At 32.7% G+C, this 18,445-nt stretch overlaps 3 protein-coding genes across 3 annotated transcripts; 1 reads left to right on the forward strand and 2 right to left on the reverse strand.

The window, feature by feature from the left end:
• Positions 1 to 60: 60 nt before the first annotated feature.
• LOC106170709 (uncharacterized) lies at positions 61 to 7,371 on the reverse strand. The gene is made up of 13 exons (XM_013550679.2): positions 6,891 to 7,371; positions 6,370 to 6,431; positions 5,892 to 5,948; positions 5,268 to 5,316; positions 4,832 to 4,923; positions 4,499 to 4,612; positions 4,001 to 4,154; positions 3,561 to 3,613; positions 3,182 to 3,308; positions 2,815 to 2,900; positions 2,508 to 2,624; positions 2,177 to 2,278; positions 61 to 1,900 (listed from the first exon to the last, which is right to left on the reverse strand). The coding sequence occupies exons 1-13, from the start codon at positions 6,925 to 6,927 to the stop codon at positions 1,847 to 1,849; spliced, it is 1,104 nt and encodes a 367-aa protein (XP_013406133.2). The 5' UTR covers positions 6,928 to 7,371; the 3' UTR covers positions 61 to 1,846.
• Positions 7,372 to 7,407: 36 nt separating this feature from the next.
• Positions 7,408 to 12,187, forward strand: LOC106170713 (AN1-type zinc finger protein 6). Its single transcript, XM_087006637.1, has 5 exons — positions 7,408 to 7,596; positions 8,448 to 8,629; positions 8,965 to 9,096; positions 10,413 to 10,547; positions 10,859 to 12,187. Exons 2-5 carry the CDS (start codon positions 8,461 to 8,463, stop codon positions 11,005 to 11,007), a joined length of 585 nt encoding a protein of 194 aa, XP_086862763.1. The 5' UTR covers positions 7,408 to 7,596; positions 8,448 to 8,460; the 3' UTR covers positions 11,008 to 12,187.
• Positions 12,188 to 12,397: 210 nt separating this feature from the next.
• LOC106170708 (RNA polymerase-associated protein LEO1) lies at positions 12,398 to 18,213 on the reverse strand. Its single transcript, XM_024074741.2, has 12 exons — positions 18,165 to 18,213; positions 17,219 to 17,821; positions 16,989 to 17,084; positions 16,734 to 16,813; positions 16,353 to 16,516; positions 16,005 to 16,089; positions 15,383 to 15,501; positions 14,918 to 15,052; positions 14,537 to 14,672; positions 14,011 to 14,188; positions 13,117 to 13,229; positions 12,398 to 12,778 (listed from the first exon to the last, which is right to left on the reverse strand). The coding sequence occupies exons 1-12, from the start codon at positions 18,211 to 18,213 to the stop codon at positions 12,710 to 12,712; spliced, it is 1,827 nt and encodes a 608-aa protein (XP_023930509.2). The 3' UTR covers positions 12,398 to 12,709.
• Positions 18,214 to 18,445: the final 232 nt, after the last annotated feature.

The raw sequence follows: 18,445 nt of genomic DNA on the forward strand, positions 1-18,445 counted from the left end.
GTCATCTTAACTGAGAGACTCCAGGATTATGGATGAATTATAATTGAATGATTAGGAATCTTCCAGATGTCTTTGCAATATTTTACATGCAAAGTTTTATTTGTACTGAACCTTACAGTAACTGATTTTAAAATTTATATTATTTTGCTTCTCAAAATTGCACTAACTGCTAGCAAAGTAACAATGAAAGCTTGTGAGCAATAAATTATTGCACTTCATAAATGTCAATAGTTATACAATTAGTGTCATTTGCTGAAATAATGCTCTGAAGCTTAAAACCCACCAGGAACATTTTTCTTGGAGACCATTATCCTAATACAGACATATCATAAAATCTAAAATCAAAGGTTAAATTGAAATCTACTAGCCCAACTGAAAAGTGTATCATTCTCACATACAGGTGATATGATCTAGACTTAATTGTTATTTAGGCATTGAAGTATTGTCTGTGTTCCTTGATAAGTGATATGGTAATCTACCTTACAGGTCTTCTCTTTATACTGTCTAAAAATAAGTTGACACCTTTACAGTACAATTGGTTGCAGGTATTAGGAATAGATGCAATTACAGCACATATTTATGTCACTGTACAAAGGAACGTATTGTTCTCATAATGCATAATTGCAATCAAGTTAATATCATGTTTAAGCTTAAAATTCAGACATGTAAATAGCTGATACATGAAAAAAATGCATGTTAAGCAAAACTTGAATCTGCCAGTGACTGCTTGGTGGATACATAATGCCCTGATACAAGGGCAGATTTTCCATAAAAATAGACTTACTATCAAAACTGCACACTGAGAAAATGAAAATATATACCATTATATCTTTTCTTTACATGTCATATACTGTTTGACTGGACTAATATCAGCTGTGTTTTGGAGATAATATAGAAAAAAATCCTACTAGAATCTTGCCTTTTCTTAAAGTAAATGCCAATTTTAATCTGACTAACTGGCATGTGTTACGAGAACTAAATGTAATTTAAGTTGGCCTTTGTGCTTTAAATTTTGATTATTTGTAAACTTAATTTCCCTAAGGAAATAAATTAAGTAGACAGGGCTTAACAAAAAGACCTGCAAGGTTTGAGATTAACGAGAACAGATTGGTTACCTAAAAATGTTGCACAGAAATATGTTAATTACATATTATATGTTTTTAAAATATTCCCATACAATTTAGATGGATGCCAACTAAGGAACAAAATTATTGCAAGTTATTTGATAAAAAGTTTCATATCTAAAACATGTTAAGTTGATTACAATAATATAAAAAAAAATTCAAATTGAAATCAATTACATTTAAAAATAAATAACTGCCTAAACAAAAAGATTAAATAGCCCATTTTAAAGCATTTGCTTTGATTTAAAAATTGAAAATTAATGTGAATTATGTATATGAGGTAAACCTTTCACCTGGGTCATAAAGCAAGCCCTGGTATATGAACCTGATTCCTATACAATGAGACAAAAAGTCAATATATTAACAACAAGCAAAACATGTTCATCTCTTATACTAAAAAAGAAAGAAAGAAAGAAAAGGGAAGACATAATATCAATAAACTTAAGGAATGTGCCATAAATAATTGTGAGCACATCTGATTGCACAAAGTTCTTTTTTTTTTATATAAATAATTCAAAGCAACCGGACTGATTAAAATGTAAACGTTGTAAGCACTTAAACAGTCATGTAAGTTGAAACATACACAATTAAACAATTATATCTGAGATCATGGCTACACTGCATTACAGTTTTATGTGGAAATATCTGTGTTACTTTTATATCTAAATGGTTTTTGTATAAAGGAATTCAAAATCCCAACTGAAGATTTCCCCAGCAGACAGTCATCTAGAAAATGACGATGGGAAAATGCCCATTGAAATGAAGTCATCCAGAACCTACAATGAAAAATATTATTATGTAAATAAATAAATTGCTGCATAAGCTATTGAAACATATATACTTGTACAGTAAAATATCTATTTACCAAGGGATTTTAAAAGCCATCTGGTTCTTAGGTAAGACAAACAATTTTTACAAGAAAAAATTCATATCATAAGCTGAAATTGGGGAACTGATTTTTGGGCCGACTTTGTAGGAAGTTCATCTCAGGTAAATATTCTGGAGAAAGACATTTTAATATAATAACAAAGGAGTACACAATTATAGATTACCTCTTTAAGCAATGCAAAATTAACTTTCGGCTTCTCAAAAACAAATCCTGTAGCTTCAATCTTTAGGCCATCTAAATAGGTGTTTTTATTTAGCAGGAGCTCCTGAAACATAAACCATTTTCATTTATTTGCATTGCATTCTGAAAGGGAAATCATAATTATAAGATAGACATATACTTACAATTACTTTTGCAATGATGGTTTTGTTGTTAATCCAAAATAACTGATCTTTAACAACGGAAACCATAATGCTGTGGGGATCTGTTTAATTATGTTCGAAGGTATATTTTATCAGTTACAGTTAAATAAATAGTTTTTCATTCTATTTTACCTGATCCATGTAAGGATTTAGAGGTGTGTTGACAATGCCTTCTTTTTGACAAGCCTGTCCCCATGGTGACATATGCTTGTCATTTATCTCCTCAATAACTTCACTGAAGTCCTCAGGCTGCAATCAAAAGAAATTTTGCACTGAAACATACTTACCTATTTGTTCATAAATTTCTATTTGCCTATATATATATATACATAGGCTATTATTCACTCACTTTTAAAATTTCTTGAATTTTCTCTTCCATGTTATGATCTCTACTTTATTCCCCATCTTATGCAATACTTTTACAAATTTAACACATTACCTTGACTAAGTTCATGAGGGTGTTGCCAACAAAATCATACTTGATCCCAAATACCTGTGATACCAATTCACTAATCAACCCTTGGGCTAAAATAAATGTTGTTACTCAATTTACCTTAGAAAGTTTTAAATAAGAAAAAACAATTCTTTTTTCCTAAAAGCAATAACTTATTTCTTTTTTTTTTTCAGAATGACAAATGAATCAAGATACAATTGTATAAAAAATTTTCAAATCAATACGATGTAAAAGATATACCAAAAAGCCAGCCTTATGCTGCATAAAAGTGTCATTTAAACATTTAATTCCACCTTAAATTTTTATTCCACATATTTTTAGATATCAAAATCATGAGAAATATGTTACTCACTTGTATCTCCTTTATCAACAATATTGTACACCTCACCAGTTTTACCGTGGGAAAGAAGGTGCCAAATTGCCCTACACAAATCATCCACATGAACTGTATTCATCTTCAGATCTTTACCCCAAAGAAGCTTTTAAAAAAAGATATAATGTTCTTCACTTCAATGAAATATTCAAAAACAGGGCAATGTAAAACTTTTTAAAATGGTTCCAAAGTAAACCTGACAAATGCTGGTGTAATAAAATAAATAAGCCTATTTGCTTTACAATTCAGTTTAGATACAATTTAATATAATGAAATTATTCAATTCTATTTTTATAAACCAACTTTTACACAAAAAATTTTTAACAAATTTAACTAACCCACTCAAACAACTACTCACTTTCATTTTCTCTCCAAGAAATTTGTAAACAGCACCAATCACTAACCTTGGGGCTGGAAAATAATTGTGTCATTCTTAGTATTTTAAACAAAATGTTTGTATTCGAGCACTTGAATTCATCAATTAATCTACTTTTCTTTATTACTGCTATTTCACATCTCAATGCTACAGTTTTATAACAACTGCATAACTCATTAGTCATACTGAATATTTCTAATTTGATAACATTACTGTCCAAATTGGAATGCATTCACAGTGGCTACTCAGGGGCGGATCCAGAGATATTTTCTGACAGTCTTCCAAATTATCTTTGTTAATCCATCCTCCATTTCTGACCGTCTTCCAACAGAAAAAATAAGATGCCTGTTAATGTAAACTTGAAAATCTGACCGTCTTCCGGAAAACCCAGAAGACGGCCTCAATCCGCCCCTGCTACTCACTTAACCCTGTTCTGTCTCCTTTTCCATAAACTATGGCAGGCCGCACACATATATAGTCTAAATTTGGAATGGTTGTCAATTTTTCTTCTACCCTTAGTTTGTGTTTTGCAATTTTGGTCCATGGATCACAGTCGTCACTTTCTTTCATTGGTTTCTAAAATTGTATAAAACATACTTTGCTGACTAGTAAAAACTGTAAAAAACTAGTAACACACTTAAGTATCATGTTTGATGCTTTCATCTTATGATGACCCAATACACCTTAGCCATCTAACAGGATCCAATCTCAATTTGAAAAAATTGTCTATTTGAAACTGTAAAGATAAAATAACCCTAGATTTTAACTTGATCCATATTTTCTCTAACTTAAAAACTACAGTTAATTATTGGGATAATCTCGTGGGAAGAATCAAATGCCCAACAGTAAAAGCACAAGTCTTGTCAAAATCAAAGAAAACCAAGTATCATTAAGAAAGTCAACAGTTTTGATACTAATACCTTATTTGTAGAAGCCATTTGCCCACTGGAAAGTTCTATATATCTCTTGACCCCATGTTTAGCTGCTACCTGGGCACAGGTTGTACTCAGTAATGTTACACCTTCTTCGTATACCTTAAGTACAAAATATCTGCATCAATTATTAGCACAAAATGTATGTTGTATATTACAATTCATTTATAAATAATATACAATGCACGTAACAACCCCCATGCAGCACCAGCATATAGATCTAATGCATTTTGAATCCCCTTCATTGTTCATTGTCTTTTTCTAATATCACATGCTGTTAACATAGCTCAATCTTAAAATTAAATTTATAACACTGCTTACTATGTCTTCCAAACCATGTTTTGTCTCTGCAGCACAGTTTATAACAAAATCAAATGATCCATCCTCTGTCTGGAATGCTGAGTCAACTGAATCTGTAGTAAACAGTAATGCATCGAGTCCATTCTACAACTTTGTTACTCTTTAGTCTACTTCCTAGACATCTAAATAATATAATTCTCTACATGATCATTTACATTATCAACTTGCAACCTTTTTTTTTTTTTTTGAGAAAGTGTATCAAAGTAGCCATTTAAATATTAATAACACTATATTACACTACAAAAACACTAATAACAATGAAGCAATCATTGTTACCTGGCTTGTAAAATATCATGCTTATAATTTAATATATTTAATTTAAACTTTAATTAGTTAAATTTAAATTAATTTAATTTAATTTTAACTTTGATAGCATCAGTAAATAACAAAAACTTACCTGAATTCATTAGGTTGCCATGTCTGAATTCCACCTTACTAAATGACTCCTGAAACAAAATGTAAAGCACAGATCATAAGTTTCACATTGAGAAATAAACTAACTGATAAGAGCAAGATTACAATTTGATACAGTTCTCCCAACCTCTGATTTTTCACTCATCATAGAGCAATTTTGGTCATCTGATAATCAATGCATTTTCCTCTATTTTGGGCTAACTTAGTTCATTCTGATATGAATAGACATTATTATAACATTGTTTGCCTGCATGTGCCAAAGCTAATTCAGGACACCTGTTACAGGCGATGGCTACCGTATACCAAACACTCAAATGCTTTATATCACAGTCAGGGGTGGATTTAGGCCGTCTTCTGGGTCTTCCGGAAGATGGTCAGATTTTCAAGTTTACATGACTGGTATTTAATTTTTTCTGTTGGAAGACGGTCACAATTGGAGGATGAATCAACAAAGATAATTTGGAAGACTGTCAGTAAATAGCTCTGCATCCGCCCCTGCGTGACAGGATATATTAAAATAATTTGCAAAACACATTTTATATTGACATTAGCTGACACTTTTTCAATGAAGAAAAAGGATGTATATTTCAATACATGGAGTACTTACTTGATGCTCCTTATTAAGGTATCCCATTACTGGCAAAATCTTATCTACAACTCGTACCTGTAAGATATGATGGTAAAAAAAAAACACATTTTGGACCAGTGTCATGACTCATATCATATCAGTGATCTCTAAGAACCTGTTATCAGTCCACTAAAGTACATAGAGATTTTTGAATTTTAGATATGCAATTTGTTTCTCGGGTGTGCATAGAGTATAAAGTGACTATGGTAGAATATATTATTTTGATCAATACAACCTGATGCACTAGCTATAAACAGACTACCTGCCATGTTCACTGCAATCAATAAGAACTTTGGGCTTGCATGCAAAAATAAGTTTATAAGTTGGTATATTATTTTGAAAATGTAACAATGGTTTTAAGAGTAATTTGGAGTATGTCTATTCAATTAATGTTTATAATACTTTAAAAGGAAGAGATAGTACCCTTAATACCATGCAGGGAGATAAAATGGTTTACCTTCTTAGCAAGTCCATTGCTAACTATGTAATGTACAAGATTTCTGCCAATAAATCCTACGCCTAAAATAAATATACTTCTTTTCATTAAAAATATAAAAATTGAGATTTAATTAATTAATCATTCAATCCTTTTTCTAATTTAATATCATATATATGCATTTTATTATACATATAAAATATTCATGTATATAAACTTTCCATTTAGGGCAGTTTTCTTTACTGACACTTCATAAAAAAATTGGAAATATATAATTATATTCAGATAATGCTGTGCTGATATACAAGTTATTTGGCTATTTTGACTTTTTAAATTAAAATATAAACAACAGTGTTACATAATTTAATTAACTGATATCTGTGATAAAACTTAAAAATTGTGGTGCTTGGACAAATAATACTTCAATCAGATTTTTTTTTGTGGATCAATTACAGAAACCGTCAATTTTTACATTACTAAAAATCAGAACTATCACACAATGTGTCACAGCCCACAGGCGATCTGAGGTCACGAATACATACCACCGAGTACTAAGACCTGAGCACCACTGTCAGCCATCCTTTTGTTCACTCTATATGTATTTACTAACTTCCGGGTGGGGCCGAATTTCCGGTGAATCTTGCTTCAGTTATTCATCATTATGTCTGACTTATCAATTTAGTAAAAAAAAAAAAAATATATATATATATATATATATGTGTGTGTGTATCATGTTATGTGATAAATTTGTTAATTGGCGTTTTTGTTTGATGGATACAAGCAAACAGTTGAAGCCACTGTGATAGTTTATCCCTAGCTAATTTAATGAGTTTAGGAAAGGTGTTCTAAAAAACTGGGTTCATAATAAAGAGTTGTCTTTTGCCCTTATCAAAATAACCGAGAAAGCTATTGGTGTCATATTTAAAGGTATAACCGGTTGACGTGCACAGTCAAGTTTATGTAAACACAAAAAATAATAGAAAGAACTAGTCTAGTTCTCTTTCAAGGCGCCCCCCTGAATCAGCTGAGCTAAAAATAAAAACAAGGGATCAACCTTTATGACGTCAGTCGTGCCTCAGTTTCATGAAAGTATTAAACCAATCCCCTTGCGTAGTTTGAGTCATATGACAACACATAGAAGAGGATCAGTTTCGTCAACTAAAACAATTAGGGACAAAGCCTTTTGCAGTCTTTTAACGTTTAGATATTATTTAATGGTGCTTTGAAACATCCGTATTGCCGTTACTGGTAAGTGTTTTAGATGTTAATTTTTCTTCAGCTCTTTGAGGAGCATATTAAGAAAGGAAAACTCAAATTTCCTGAATCATTCTTGCTTTCGCCATCTTGACAACGAATCTCCTTTTTGATATTTCAACGCTTCAAATCTACCAGATGTGTTGTTAATGTACTATTCTTTATCGAATATAGGTGGTTTTATGAAATATTTTGGGAAAATTTACTAAGAATCTGCTTTATAAAATGTAGATTAAATACACAAAGTGTGTAATGCCATCCACTACGTAAAGGGAGTGGATTCACAAATTTAAAGGTCCACATCAGCTGATCGTGTTAAAAGTTACCGTGCCAGTTTTTGCAGATAGCTTTTAAGAATAATAGTTCACTTTTCCCAAAAAGAAACTGTCCTGTATTCTTTTGATTTGATTTTACCTGTCCAGATATTTTTATGTTATAAGTAATATAACAGGTATTAGTGTATAGGATGTCCTGATTGTGATATAATTGTTTTATATTATCTAAAAAAAAACTTGTAAAAATTATAAAACCTGTACAAGGTAATCCACTGTATTGTTATATTATACTTGTTACTGTATATATCATTACTTAGTTAACGTTTTATGGACAAAGGAAATATAGCTGATGACTCACTCATTGACCTTGCCAAATTTGTGTTTACCTTGAAAGACAGTCCCTCTGTAGTTTGTATTGATTTGAGTTGCAAATTGCAATGAAAGATTTTCTCCCAGTACAAATAGACTACTGAATCCCAGTGAAAACCAGTTCCTCCTTTGTAAAGAAATATTGATAAAAAGCACAAAGGTAAATACAGATTAACTTAAAATAATATTTCATGTTTTCAGGACATAGTATAGAATGGAACAAAACGACAATCAGAATTTACCTCCATCTGCATTATGTCGCAATGGATGTGGATTTTATGGAAATGCCTCCTTTGATGGCATGTGTTCAAAATGTTTTAAAGATGCCCTTAAAAGAAAGCAAAATACATCTGGAGCAGGGGGCAGAATGAGTCCAACTACATGTAAGTTTTATTTATTGATATTAATTTATTTATTTTTAGAAAACATCAATTGAGGTATTTTTCTGAATGGTTTTGTTTATGACATGATTCTACCTAGTATTTCACCAGAATTCAACTATAACTCCTTACATATCCATCTATGCAAGAATTGTATTTGACCTTATGATATTCAGTTGCAAAACACTGGATATGGACTGTAGATAGACTAATCTGAAACTAGATCAGGGAATGCAGATAATTTTCAGTTTGGATGCATATGAAATAAACATTTTGTGCATATGATAAGCATAGCTTAAATAATAAGATAAATAACCTCAGATGTTTGATCTGTCTAGCTACCACCACTGATGTCCCCTCAATGGCAGGAACAGTTGTGTCTACTTCCACTAGTGTTGAAACAGCCAGCCCCACTGTGCCTTCTCCAATTCAACAGGAGAAAGGAGAAGAAAAAGAAGAGGGTGCTACAGGTAAATATCATTGCAAGTTTGATTTTTATGTTATGTATTAACTGTAGTAATTAAAAGTAATATTTGCCATTCATGTCAGAAGTGAGCATTTCTAACAAATAATTTATAATATAGGTTTAAAAAAACCCCGTCTGTAGGCTGATATTTATTCAGTAAGTAAAAAGGGTAATAAAGGTACTAGACTGGGGATAACAAAACATAATTTTTAAGCCAGGCATGCCACATGTAGGAGTACTTTCATGTTGAGTTTGTGCTTAGTTTTAAGACAGAAGTATCATTACACAATGCAAGATCATAGTCTATGCAGTAAGAAGGGCCTGAGCATGCATCTGTGGGATATGAAAATGCATGAATTGCAAAGATAATTTGACAATGTTTGTGGGAATCCATATGATTACTTGAATATAGAATGGTGCTCTATATGTACTTCAGAAGTGATAAGGAAATGTGGCCATGTATATTGTCTCCATCCTGTAGAAGTCAGGTTTATTACATGATTGTCAGTTGGGGGTGTTAAGATAAGATAGATTGATCTTCAAACCCCTTCATGATCACCCCCAGATAGAAATCTTTGACCCAGACCTGGATAAATAGTAGTAAATTGGACTATTCAGAATGAATATAGGCTTAAAATACATTCATGCCTCAAGTAGGAAAATGTACAATATGGCTCTCAATGTGTCTTGGATAGTTTCACTCCAAATGATGGGGTCGCCTTATGGTCATTTTTAACTAGGTGTCACTGCATCTCATCTAGTCCTTGGAAAAGCCTTACTGTGATGGTCAGCTGCCAACTGTAGACACACCTTGACATATTACTTACCTGGCAGATATTCATGAACTTCAATTCACTGTGTTATTTAAGAAAATTGTCCTCCTTTTATCTTAGATGTATGATACAGAATGACAAAATAAAACTGTCGACTTTGATGTATATTTATCTCTTTCCGTATGCCTGGATGCGACAGCAACAAAGGCAACAGTAATTGATAATTGCATGAGCATAATTATTATTATACTGGTCCCTTGTTGTGGACGCATAATTTCAGGAACATGATAGAGGTGTAGGTAAATCAATAGATGTATATAAACTGTATTGAACACATCCAGACTGGGCTCAGGCTTGCACTTGGAATGTGTACCAAATTAAAAAGAAGAAATACTCTGATTCAAGAAAATGAAAAATGGGTGCCTGTTTTGCCCATTTATCATTGTTGTGGTTGACAAAAACTTATGTTATAATGACCTCAGCCATGCAGTTTATACTAGTTTGCATTGTCCTGTAAATTTTTTCTTAAATTTGTTTGTCTCTGTAGGAGGAATTGATACCGCCAAGGTTCAGGTGGATGATGATGCTAGTAGTATGTCAGGAGAAAGTTCCTCAGATAAAGACAAGACTCCCAAGAAGAAAAACCGATGCTTTACTTGCAAGAAGAAAGTAGGATTAACAGGTTTGTAATGCTGAGAGAGAAGGGGGGATTTGATCATCTTTTAAATTTATATTTCTGTATAGTATTTGTGGTGCTTTTGTTACAAAAAATTCATAGAATTTAGGGTAGCCTACTTTTCAATTTTGTTGCTACCACTCAATAATTATGTTCTAATCTCAAGCAGTTATTCCTTAAAAATTCACAGTTCCCCTCATTGAAAAGATGGAGTCATTACCGTACTAATATGGCTTTGACATTTGGAATATATAGAATGTTATTGATTTACTGTTGTTGTTTTAATAGTAATGAATCAACTCTTGATTACTTGGCAGGTTTTGAATGCAGATGTGGTGGACTTTTCTGTGGCTTACATCGTTACTCAGACAAGCACGACTGTACTTTTAATTACAAGGAGCACGCTCAAGTGCAACTTCGAAAACTTAATCCAGTAATTGTTGGTGAAAAAATCCAGAAGATTTGAAGACATAGTTATCTAATGGAAGGGGGGAGGGTATCACAAATTTTGCCCAATACAAATAATTGTTGTTGGGTTGAAAGGGGTAGGATAATTGGGGATATATCATATTTGGGATGGGGGTCATTATCATTTCATAATTCATCCAGATGGAAATTTACTATTTAAAAAATACCAGATGTGTTAAATGGAATCCTCTTCCATAGACAATTCACAAACACACCATTATCTGTCCATCTGTTTCACCCATTCCTCATTGAGTGTATGATGATATATTTTAAAGTGGTCTGTTCCAGTTTGGCCAGCTGGATGCCCAGTTTTGTGTATTATGAAACCAGTAGCTTTTTAGCAAGTGGATTTATATTATCTAGAGGGAATAGATCACTTTGTTGACTGAGAGGTAGCATAATTTTCATTTCATGATGGCTTATTCAAGTTCATATTCATTATACCCTTTAAGAAATATTTACAAGTAGAAACTATTTTAATCCATGTATCTGTTATATTGCAAATCAGCATTTGTTTTTGTGCTGCTTTTGGAAATTTTAAATGTGCTTTTGAGTAATCATGGCTGTTTGTCGATAACACAGTAAAATCTTTTGCTTAGTTGTAAGTTACCCCCAGTTAATTCATTGATACATTTAATTTATACATTTTCATAAATACAGCCATTGTTCATTATGTACCTTTAGACTAGTTTTAAAATCTCTCTAACCTTCCTTTGTGGTGTGGGCTGTTTACAGGTTTTCATTTTGATCACATGCTTCTTGGTAGATATGATGGACTTGATGCAATTATTTGAGGAAATTTGAATGAATGTATTGTACTCCTTTGTCAAAATCTCACGGATGTTGTGTAGCCGTGAAAAGGTTTTTCTTTGCACGTAGAGAGTTATTGGGATGGTTTTAAGTAAGAAATAGAAATAGGCCACAGTACTGCATTGCTTTAGTTAAATTATGCAGTGCCAGTTAATGAAAACATTTAATTTATCAGACAGTAGTAGATTTAATATATGTGACTCCATTTACTAGTATGGCTGTTTATTTTTGTGTCCTGTAAAGACTCCAAGTTGATTATGATAATTATGCACATTGTCTAATGGCCATGTTTAAGTATTCACAACTCATGTATGCCTGTTTTACTTTCCCATTTTGCCAATTAAATTAGCCTAATATATGAACCAAAATTATTGTGTTGTTGTGATTTACTGGAAGACATACTATTCAAAATCGTTTTGAAAAAACTAAAATCTAAATGTTCGATTTTATTATAGCAAATTAGAAAAGATTATTTGAATTCAATACACAATTTATACATTTTATTGATCAAGCGGATTTTCTAATTGTTGGCCAGATCTGGAATACGACCTTTTTAAATAGATGCAATACTGTAAATGAAATATATTTCTTTTCAGCAGATACAAGTTTTATTTATTAATTTCTTTTTTACAAAGCCTTTATACAAAATATACAAGGTACACATTTCATGGTGAAATTGTTTAAAAAAACATTTTTAAGGTAAACCAGTGTTTTTTACAACTATTCTGCAATTGTTTTCACCACAGATTTCACCTGAAAATTATAAAATCACCTGGATTTGTTTCTCGATGAAAACAAAATCTTTGCCTTTTTGATCATTTTTTCCAGGAATGTGATGACTGCAATTTCAACCAATTTTTTCTTTTCTCCTAACTTAATGATTTTCAATATCAGTCCTCTTCTTCACTATCTTCTACAACTTTCGCCTTTTTCTTTTTCACTTCTGTGTCTGAATCAGACTGCAATGTTAAAATGCAAAATATGATATTATTACCCAGTATTACTGATTTGACAGTGGCACCTTAAAACGGCGCAAACTAAATGTATAAAAATGGCACAATAACTGCTGTTTCAAATTATTAACTGTTGCAAATAAAATTCTATAGCTGTCATAGCCACTTAAGAAGAAAAGAAATGTCACCAACAATAATGGACACTTGGAAAACTATAAAGAACATTTCAAAACTATAGTCTTCAAAAAGTATCATTTTATGTCACTCAAATTAAGAAACACCTCATGCAGTTTGCATACAAATGTAAAAGCATTGGATATTTTCATAAATATTTAGTCATTTACCTCTTCACTATCACTAGCCAGTTTCTTGGCCTTCATAAGTCTGTTAGCCTTTGTAGTGTCTTTCTCTGATCCTGCAGAATCTTCACTATCTGAATAAATATTAGGACGAGTCTCTGGAAAAATAAAAAAAAACACAGATGACAGAAATCTAAAATTATTGGACAAAAAATCCTTTTTACATTACAATGAACTAAAGAAATTTCAACATTATTTAAATAGCTATTGAAATTAATGTTTACTTTCACTATGCTCAAGGCACTCGGATAGATCTTTTAAATACAAATCTCAACTGCAACACGACATTTGGTAAATATATTATAAACGAAAATTATCAAACACAAACTGAAATGCTTTCATACTGTCAGCTTACAGCCAACCTGCACGTGGGCCTTCATCAGACTGATGTGAGTTGATGTTGACACTCACTGACTGCTAGGTGGTAAGTTAACGGTATGTAAGTATTTCGGATTGTGTTTGATAATTTTCATTTATGATTCAACTACCATGATGGTAATCAACATTTTTGCTGATTTGGTAAATAGATAGTTATTTCCTTAGTCCAGGGTATATTTTCAAATTGTTTAACTATGCCTGGCTGAACTGCAATATTTGACCTATGTGAGAAGTTGCTAAAACCCAGGTTTATTTTTCAACCTCACAGGGTGCATCAGCAAAAAAAAAAATAAATAAATAATAATAATAATGAATTAGCACAAAAATGCTGTTGCTAGGCTAGGATACACTGAAACTAACCAAACCATTGTATTCAAATAGGCAATTGCATAAGGTATCAAAAGAAGATTTGAAGGTTAAATAATGCAAGTGTATCTTTAGATGTGTGTGTGTGTATACAAGAATGATCCTGTGTACAACGGGAAACTGTTCGATGCTCACCTTTTCTTTTTTCTTTGAAAGACTTTTTGATTGCAGCCAATGAAATAGCACCTTCTTCATCTTCATCTTCCTCATCTTCTAAATAAGACTGACTTATACCTCTAGAATGGGCTTTCTCACGCATTCGTCGCTGCTGGCTTTCTCTGCGTATGGATGCCCTTAATTTCTCTTCTTCTTTCTATCAAAAACATTCAAATACATCTTGTAAAATTTTTTTATTTAAATCAAAACATGTCTAATGATAATTACTGTTTCAATTAGCATTTGCAAGTCTGAATCATTATAGTAATCACACTACAGTCAAATCTATTTTGTTTCATCAAATTTTCAATGCGCCAAGAAATGATGTCACCTGGGCACACACAAGTTCAGACAACTGCACAATAACAGTTAATTTTACAACTGAAATTATATTATCAAACCAAATATTTCCTTTAATGCAGAAAAATCAAACAGGCATTATGGTTCCAATACAAGTCTAAATCAATACTCGAAGGAAATACAAATTGGCAGTAATATTACTTACCTTAATCATTTCTGCTTTTTGAGATTCTGGATCTTTGCCAGCCATAGGCAATACTCGTATTTTCTGTGCTTTATTAGACCTTTCTGCCAATGATATAGTCATCTTTCTGTGTGTGAAAGACTCTGTGGAATGTGGCCTACAAAAATACATGCAACACATCGATCAAAATCGTGATCAGTGGGTATGTTTTAAATATTTATAAATCTTTGATAAATAAGACATCTTATTTAAACACACATTAAAATTCTGAGTCACTTTCAACCAAATGGTAAAAAAACGGCATAAATTTATCAGTAAAACATGTTCAATTTAAACGAATTGTTTCTGGCAATATTATTTTTTAATACAGAATGCTGGTTGTGGAGCTGTATCACATCTCACCTAAATGTAAGTTTTGTTTTAAAGACAGCCTGTCCTTGTAGACCTGTACCCTGCCTTACAAACAGGTGGTTGTAATCTCCCTGGAGACCCATAGTGTGGACATCAAAAACCTCATTACCCAGATGAAGAGACATGCTGAAATTGAAAACGGACAATACTGCTGAAACATCTTTCTCTTGATCACTATGAGGGGTGAGACAGAATGAGAAAGTGCTCAAATGCAATGTGTAGTGAAGAAGCTGTGCCACTGGGTGCTTTTTCTCCAGGGAGAAAGGCACATGGCATGTTCATGCCCACCTCTGAAGTTATTATAAGAGCAAAACTGATCACACAAATTTAATAAACTTGTTTCCAAATCTCCAAAAAGCCACAAAAAAAGAAAACATAAATACATTATCAAAATTTTAAAACAGCTTCCTTTACTTCAATTATACACCTGGCAAAGTTGAGATTTAAATCCATTACCTGCCATCTGACCATCGAATTATCCTTGCATTGCTTTCCCTCAATTGTTTCCCATTTTCGTCCATCATGATATTGCCAAACTCGTCTTTCTTTGGTCTCCACCTTATAGTGTTCTCAACCTATATTCAAAGGATTTAAAATCATTCACCAATTGAACAACAACCTCACATTATAAATTGTATTTCATATTTATAACAAATGCACATGGGACAAATCCTTTCCCAACTCATCTGGATTTTGGTAAAGTTGTACAGTAAACAATTCTATCAATTGTGAAAAAAAATTTTCCAGTAGACAAATCTTATAAAGAAAATTATGCAAAGATCAGTTTTGTGTATTTTGCCACCCAGATTTGACCATTGAAATTTATCCAAAAGAAAAGTGCTTGTTATCCAAATGATCCTCTCTGATTTCAACGTGTCTTTGGTCGGATGATGATTTGATTCTATAATAAGCAAATTAATGCAAACCAACGCAATTTAAATTCACATGATCTTTTCAGTTGATCAAACTTTGCAACCAACAAAGATATTTTATGACAATAATATCAACAAATCACTTCTCAGTCATTATCAAAGAAGTCAACATTACATTGAACATCATTGCATTATAATATACTCACCTTCAATTTCAACCTTGACCTTCCTTCTTCATCTAAAACCTCATCTTCATCAATTTCATCTTCATATGTGTTGGAGTCAAAAGGTCTAAGGGTAAAAACAATTTTCAAGTATATATATTTAATGATATGAAATTGTGAAACTTTACAAATTATCATTTACAAATTTGATCCCACACTGTCCAGTTTGAAATTCCAATGTATCCATTCCTAATGACAACATTGTGAAGTTAGGTAATTCAGACAAATAAAAAACCTGTATAAGCTGGAATATTTCACATTGCAGATAAACAGCTATCTGATTATATGCCATTGACAAGAAAAATACAGTATTATGTTCTAGTAACCTACCTTGTTTCTACACTTAGGAAATTGGGAAGTTTCACAAAATGCAAATGTTTTCCTAAATTTGTGCTGATTTTTGGTATTTCAACATCTATCCTTGTCTCTGGTATCTCCTCTGGTTCTTGTTCATCTTCTCCACCATCCTCCATTCTTTCCTCCTGTCTTCCTTCCTGAACACAATTTATTCAAGTAAAAATACAGGAAGGCTGCTCAATTACAAGTCAAATTCTGCATAGACACTGTAACTTAAGACACTGTATATGATTAGTTGGGTATTATGTGACCGGGCTTCCATATTCTAGCACCTTTATTTTCAATTGAAAACAATGTGAACTCTTAATTCATTTAAAAACCAAACATTACTTAAGAAAACAAACTGCATCCTACTTCATTTTTCTTTTCTGCGTCCTCTTCATCAGAGCTTATATCTAATCCTTCACCAAATATGTCTTCTGCAGTAGCTGTAACTGATTGATAAATGAGTCTAAATTATATCATATTAACGCTTTCTTTTGTTATCAAGCACTCAAATTAGATATTCACAAAACATACCTTTATCAATAGTTAAATATATAAAAGAATAAAACTGAATAAGCAAAATAAATTCATAAAGAATGAAGGCTATCTCTGTTATCTTCATACCTTTATTTTCACCACCTGACATTGAGCCTTCATCATCACTAGATATTATGTTTGTTTTCTTTTTCTTTGAAATTTCTTCATCAGAGTCAGAACCAGCTGAAAAAAAATGTTTCTCAAAAACATTATTCAAAGATATTTATGTTGAAACATAGATTTCAAAATAAACATGAGTTAGTAGTAGGCAATTTTTTGTCAACAAGTATGTTAGGTTATTGAAAAATATATCTTACCTTTTTCAGTATCTGATTTCCTTTGGGATGGGCTAGGAGATTTTCTACTTGGACTTGCAGATTTACTTCTAGACCTACTCCTAGATCGGTTTCTAGTTGGGCTAACAGATCCACTTTTGGAAGACCTGGCTGGGCTTGCAGATCCACTCCTAACTGGACTAGCAGATCCACTTCTAGCTGGGCTAGCTTGTCCACTTTTTGCAGGGCTTCCCGATCCACTTTGTGCCGGGCTGGCTGAACCACTTCGTGCTGGACTAGCTGATCCACTTCTTGTTGGGCTTGGAGATCCACTACGAGCTGGGCTTGCAGAACCACTTTTAGCTGGGCTTGCTGATCCACTTCGTGCTGGACTGGCTGATCCACTTCTGGCTGGACTGGCTGATCCACTTCTGGCTGGACTAGCTGATCCGCTTCTGGCTGGACTGGCTGATCCACTTCTAGCTGGACTAGCTGACCCACTTCTGGCAGGGCTGGCTGATCCACTTCTGGCAGGGCTGGCTGATCCACTCCTGGCAGGGCTGGCTGATCCACTTCTAGCAGGGCTGGCTGATCCACTTCGAGCAGGACTGGCTGATCCACTCTTTGGACTACCAGGTCCACTGCCTAAAATATATAGCAAAAAATCTTTAAATTAAATAACTTGCTTTTAAACTTACACTGAAGTGACATTACTGTGCTAAAAAGTATTTTCTTACAGTGTCACAAAGAATACTTACATACTGCACTTGAGTCAATTAAGTTTGATTTACTTAATTTTAGTCTACTTTTCCATTTTTCAGCCTTTCACAAAAACACGTGAAAACGCAAAACAATAATTTGTGACACGATCTTCCATGTTCGCAATCATCCCCCTTCGCGCACTGTTATAAAATTGCAATGAAACACACGGAAAGAGCTGTGCTGTTTAAAAGGCAATACTAAATGCGCCCACGTTTATAAAACTCACCGTTATCACTATCGGCATCTGAACCAAACAAATCTTCCATGTCAGCCATTTTTGCCTCTTGTGTTTTCCGGTAGATTTTTACTATAGAGGGCGACACACGAGGCGTCATTCAAAATATAAGAAAGGTACGAAAGGGAAATTGAAATGAACATAAGATAATATTTAAATTGATGAATGCTTTACATTCAATGAGAAAAACTTATGTTTTCAAGCATAATAAAGTTTTTTAAAAAATTATGATGTAATCTTTTATTTTTGAACTCTCAAAAGTTACCAGTTCT

Source organism: Lingula anatina, chromosome 2 (genome assembly GCF_051362555.1).
Source record: "Lingula anatina isolate TDL-2025a chromosome 2, LinAna3.0, whole genome shotgun sequence".
In the NCBI taxonomy this organism is placed as follows: Eukaryota; Metazoa; Brachiopoda; class Lingulata; order Lingulida; family Lingulidae; genus Lingula; species Lingula anatina.

Excerpts from the sequence above, each read along its gene's own strand:
- LOC106170709 (XM_013550679.2), bottom strand. The coding sequence starts at position 6,927 with ATGGCTGACAGTGGTGCTCAGGTCTTAGTACTCGGTG. Across the intron at positions 6,432-6,890 it reads TCAGGTCTTAGTACTCGGTG|GCGTAGGATTTATTGGCAGA; the intron begins GTATGTATTCGT and ends TATTTATTTTAG. Across the intron at positions 5,317-5,891 it reads ACCTTAATAAGGAGCATCAA|GAGTCATTTAGTAAGGTGGA; the intron begins GTAAGTACTCCA and ends ATTTTGTTTCAG.
- LOC106170713 (XM_087006637.1), top strand. The coding sequence starts at position 8,461 with ATGGAACAAAACGACAATCAGAATTTACCTCCATCTGCATTATGTCGC. Across the intron at positions 8,630-8,964 it reads CAGAATGAGTCCAACTACAT|CTACCACCACTGATGTCCCC; the intron begins GTAAGTTTTATT and ends TGATCTGTCTAG. Across the intron at positions 10,548-10,858 it reads GAAGAAAGTAGGATTAACAG|GTTTTGAATGCAGATGTGGT; the intron begins GTTTGTAATGCT and ends ATTACTTGGCAG.
- LOC106170708 (XM_024074741.2), bottom strand. The coding sequence starts at position 18,213 with ATGGCTGACATGGAAGATTTGTTTGGTTCAGATGCCGATAGTGATAAC. Across the intron at positions 15,053-15,382 it reads ATTCGATGGTCAGATGGCAG|CATGTCTCTTCATCTGGGTA; the intron begins GTAATGGATTTA and ends TTTCAATTTCAG. Across the intron at positions 12,779-13,116 it reads TGGCTAGTGATAGTGAAGAG|TCTGATTCAGACACAGAAGT; the intron begins GTAAATGACTAA and ends TTAACATTGCAG.